The following is a 3,466-nucleotide window of genomic DNA, read 5'->3' on the forward strand; positions in this document are numbered from 1 at the left end:
TCCACCCCGGAGAGTTCCACGCTGGCAGCGCAGCCCCTTCCCCGGCTGAGCATCGGGCGGAAGACCCTGGTGGCAGCTGCTGTGGGGGTCATGCTGGTCCTGGTTCTGGTGGTCCTCATCCCTGTGCTGGTCAGCTCCGTTGGCACAGGTGGCGTAGATGACAGTGCGAGCCACTTCGAGATGCTGGGTACCTGCCGCATGGTTTGTGACCCCTTCCTCACGACGGGCACAGCTTTGAACGCAGGAACCGATACAGCAACCGCTGGCCTACAGGTGGACAATGATGCGGATCTGAGTGACCACATCATCGGCCCGCCGCTGCCTACCTACAGTGCTCATGGCCCACAAGGCAAACCAGGACGTCCAGGTAAGTCTGGACCCCCAGGACCACCTGGAGAGCCAGGCCCACCAGGACCCAAGGGTCCGCCGGGAGATGGTGTGGACATTGTGCGTACTGGGATTCTGGGATTAGGGGGTAAAGGGGCAGTTAGCACAACCACATACAACACCACGCCTCGGGTGGCGTTTTATGCAGGACTACGAAACCCTCAAGAAGGTTACGATATTCTACGATTCGATGACGTGGTGACAAACATCGGCGGTAACTATGAGGGCGCAACCGGCAAGTTCACCTCTAAGATTCCTGGCACCTACTTCTTCATCTACAATGTGCTGATGAGGGGAGGAGATGGCACCAGCATGTGGGCTGACCTGATCAAGAATGGTCTGGTGGGTAACACTTTTAACTCTTCAGACACCTTCCCGAAACAATTCCTAATGTTTCATGATTTCATGTTGAATTTGACGAATGGCAAAATAACAGTTTCGCAGCACAACTTGAAAAGACGTATCCCTCATGAGTTAAGAACCCTGAATCATACACTGGGATGAACCCAAATCTAAATGCTCAGGGAAGAGTGTAACCAGTGTGCTGGCACTCTGAATTGAGTGGTCATGCATTCATGTGAATAGTGATTTTAAATCTGACTTGGTCTGGTGTTGTAGTCCAAGATAATGACACTGCACAGTGGCATGCTGCCAGATTGTGTATCTGTGCATATTACACGTTGAAGTGAGTGGAAGGAGTGCAGCGCTATCTCAACTCTGCACACATCAAAACACAGCCCGGGGTAGTGGCTAGTTCAAAGCAGGTGCCCTTTGAAATACAACAAACGTCCTGGAACCATGAAGTGCAAGTATGCGTTATCAGTCTGCCTGTCAGGTCCAGGCGTTTCAATGTCGAATCATGATATTTGCTAAACTTTTGTAATGTCTTTAAAGCCCCGGGTGATGACATTGATCAAACACCATGTAAATCTGTAGCCGGGCTGCAACAGGCTACAGCCAGTGGAGACAATAACACCTTCACGTTATAATGCAACCAGGAGAATGACACATTTGTAAAGCTGATAGAGGTCTTTTCTTTGATGATATGTGAAGATACATTCGTTAGTTTACAGTTTATTGTTCACTATAGTCAGGAGCTCCACATTATCTCATCATTACTAAATAGATTCCTTCGTATGAGCATGTATTATTTCAGATAGATTAAAGTGTCACTGAAAATGTTGCCAAATCTTAATACACACTGTCAAGGTTGATGCTAATAGTTACAAAACATAAACACACATCCACAGTCTTTATATGACTGATTAAGAACGGTCATGTAAACCTGGCTTCAGGAGAACATGCAAACAAAATGCAGAGAACCTCAACAACAATCATTAATCATTAATGATAGATGTATTTGGTCCCGTGAGGCGATGTTGGGCCAGTATAGCCACTATACTATACACATCCCTGGTTAAAAGTACTAAACAGGTTGGACAGTTGTTTTGCATTTATGTAAAGTCTATTCTCAGTCAGTGTCTTTTTGTGAGTGGTGGACATCATGCTGCTGCAGAGCTGTGAGGGCGTACACGTGGAGGGAAAGGAGTCCAGGCGGCATTGCCCTCATGTTTCGGGAATCCATCATCATGTTGTCATCTGTGGCTCAAACCCTGACGTACACTTTCGCTCTGCATCGGCACCAATAACAACTTCATATTCTTATGTTGGCTCTAACTTAGTTCTGAACCTGTCGCCAGAATCTGGTTGAATTAGGGATTACACCAACCTGGCAACACAGATCATCATACATTAGCGAAAGCTTAGAGGGGATATAACTGTACATGCAAAGCAACTTCACCCAGTTTCCCTTTTTACACAGACGTGCGGAAGAGATTTGGGTGTTGTGCTCCAGATCTAACACTCACAGTAATTACCCCGCGTTGATGACACTTATATTTGGGACAAACATGGCATTATCAGAAAAAGGTGAACGTGAGAGTAGAACATGAGGCGAAAGGGATAGTAAGCACTGCCATCCTTCCTCAGGATATTCACCACAGATATTCACCACGGGGGACACGCTTTACACAAACTCTCAAATTCAGCCCACACGTCTTGCAAATACGCTTTTCTTAAAACAAGATTTTGAGTCAACTCATGCATAAAAATAAATGTTGTGTCATGTCAGCAGGGGATGCAGCAAGTCAGCGAACGTTTGCGTCCATCAAATGAACCATTTGTTTCAATATCATCATCGATTTCAGGAATGTCATCTTAACATTATTTGATGATGACTGAATTCATTTTGCTGTTGTCTGTACGTTGATTAAACAAATCTTCATTGTAAATCTTTTCCTCAGCATTCTACCGTTTGCACTTCCTTACTCCTTCTCTCCTTGTCTGTGTGTGCGCGTGTCATACTCCAGGTCAGGGCCAGCTCCATTGCTCAAGACCAGGACCAGAGTTATGACTACGCCAGCAACAGTGTCATCCTTCATTTGGATGCAGGCGATGAGGTTTTCATAAAATTGGATGGGGGCAAGGCCCACGGGGGCAACAGCAACAAATATAGCACCTTCTCAGGGTTCATCCTCTATGCTGACTGAAGACTGGACAGGACGTGGGCTCCGAGGTGAAAGGTCACAGCCGGAAGACGTCCACCACCTGACTTTCACTTGGCTCTCGCAGTGAGGTTAATGTTGCCCATAGCCACTGATCCACAGTCAGATTGTTTTACAGATGTTCGAGGTCAGCACTGATACAGTGACAGCTGCTGTGGATCTGTGGGTATCTGTAACTGCCTACCTCCTCATCCACATGTCCCATTGCATACAGGGTGCCTGCGCCGCTATTCTGATGGACGCAAGCGACGAAACGGTGACGGTCACGTCATGTGTCATGCTGAGGTGCAGTAACAATGCTGACAGTGAAGAAGCCTCACGATCAGTTTTGAGCTGTCATTTCAATTTCAAGTCTGGATATCCAACAGTCGTGGCGGCTGCAGTGTTTGTAAACGTGCAGTTTAGATTTGTGTTAAAATTATGTTTTCTTACGCTGTTTGTGCGATGCGATGTTGTGCTTCAATGACTGAGGAGATGTATTCTGCCCCAAGAAATTCTAATTTGTCAAAAAAGTG

At 46.6% G+C, this 3,466-nt stretch overlaps 1 protein-coding gene across 1 annotated transcript; it reads left to right on the forward strand.

The window, feature by feature from the left end:
• Positions 1–2,936, forward strand: LOC306795126 (C1q-related factor-like; the record flags this gene model as incomplete). The annotated part of the gene is made up of 2 exons (XM_079293500.1): positions 1–729; positions 2,757–2,936. Exons 1-2 carry the CDS (start codon positions 91–93, stop codon positions 2,934–2,936), a joined length of 819 nt encoding a protein of 272 aa, XP_079149626.1. The 5' UTR covers positions 1–90.
• Positions 2,937–3,466: the final 530 nt, after the last annotated feature.

This window comes from Melanostigma gelatinosum (assembly GCF_949748355.1).
Source record: "Melanostigma gelatinosum genome assembly, chromosome: 21".
Classification (NCBI taxonomy): Eukaryota; Metazoa; Chordata; class Actinopteri; order Perciformes; family Zoarcidae; genus Melanostigma; species Melanostigma gelatinosum.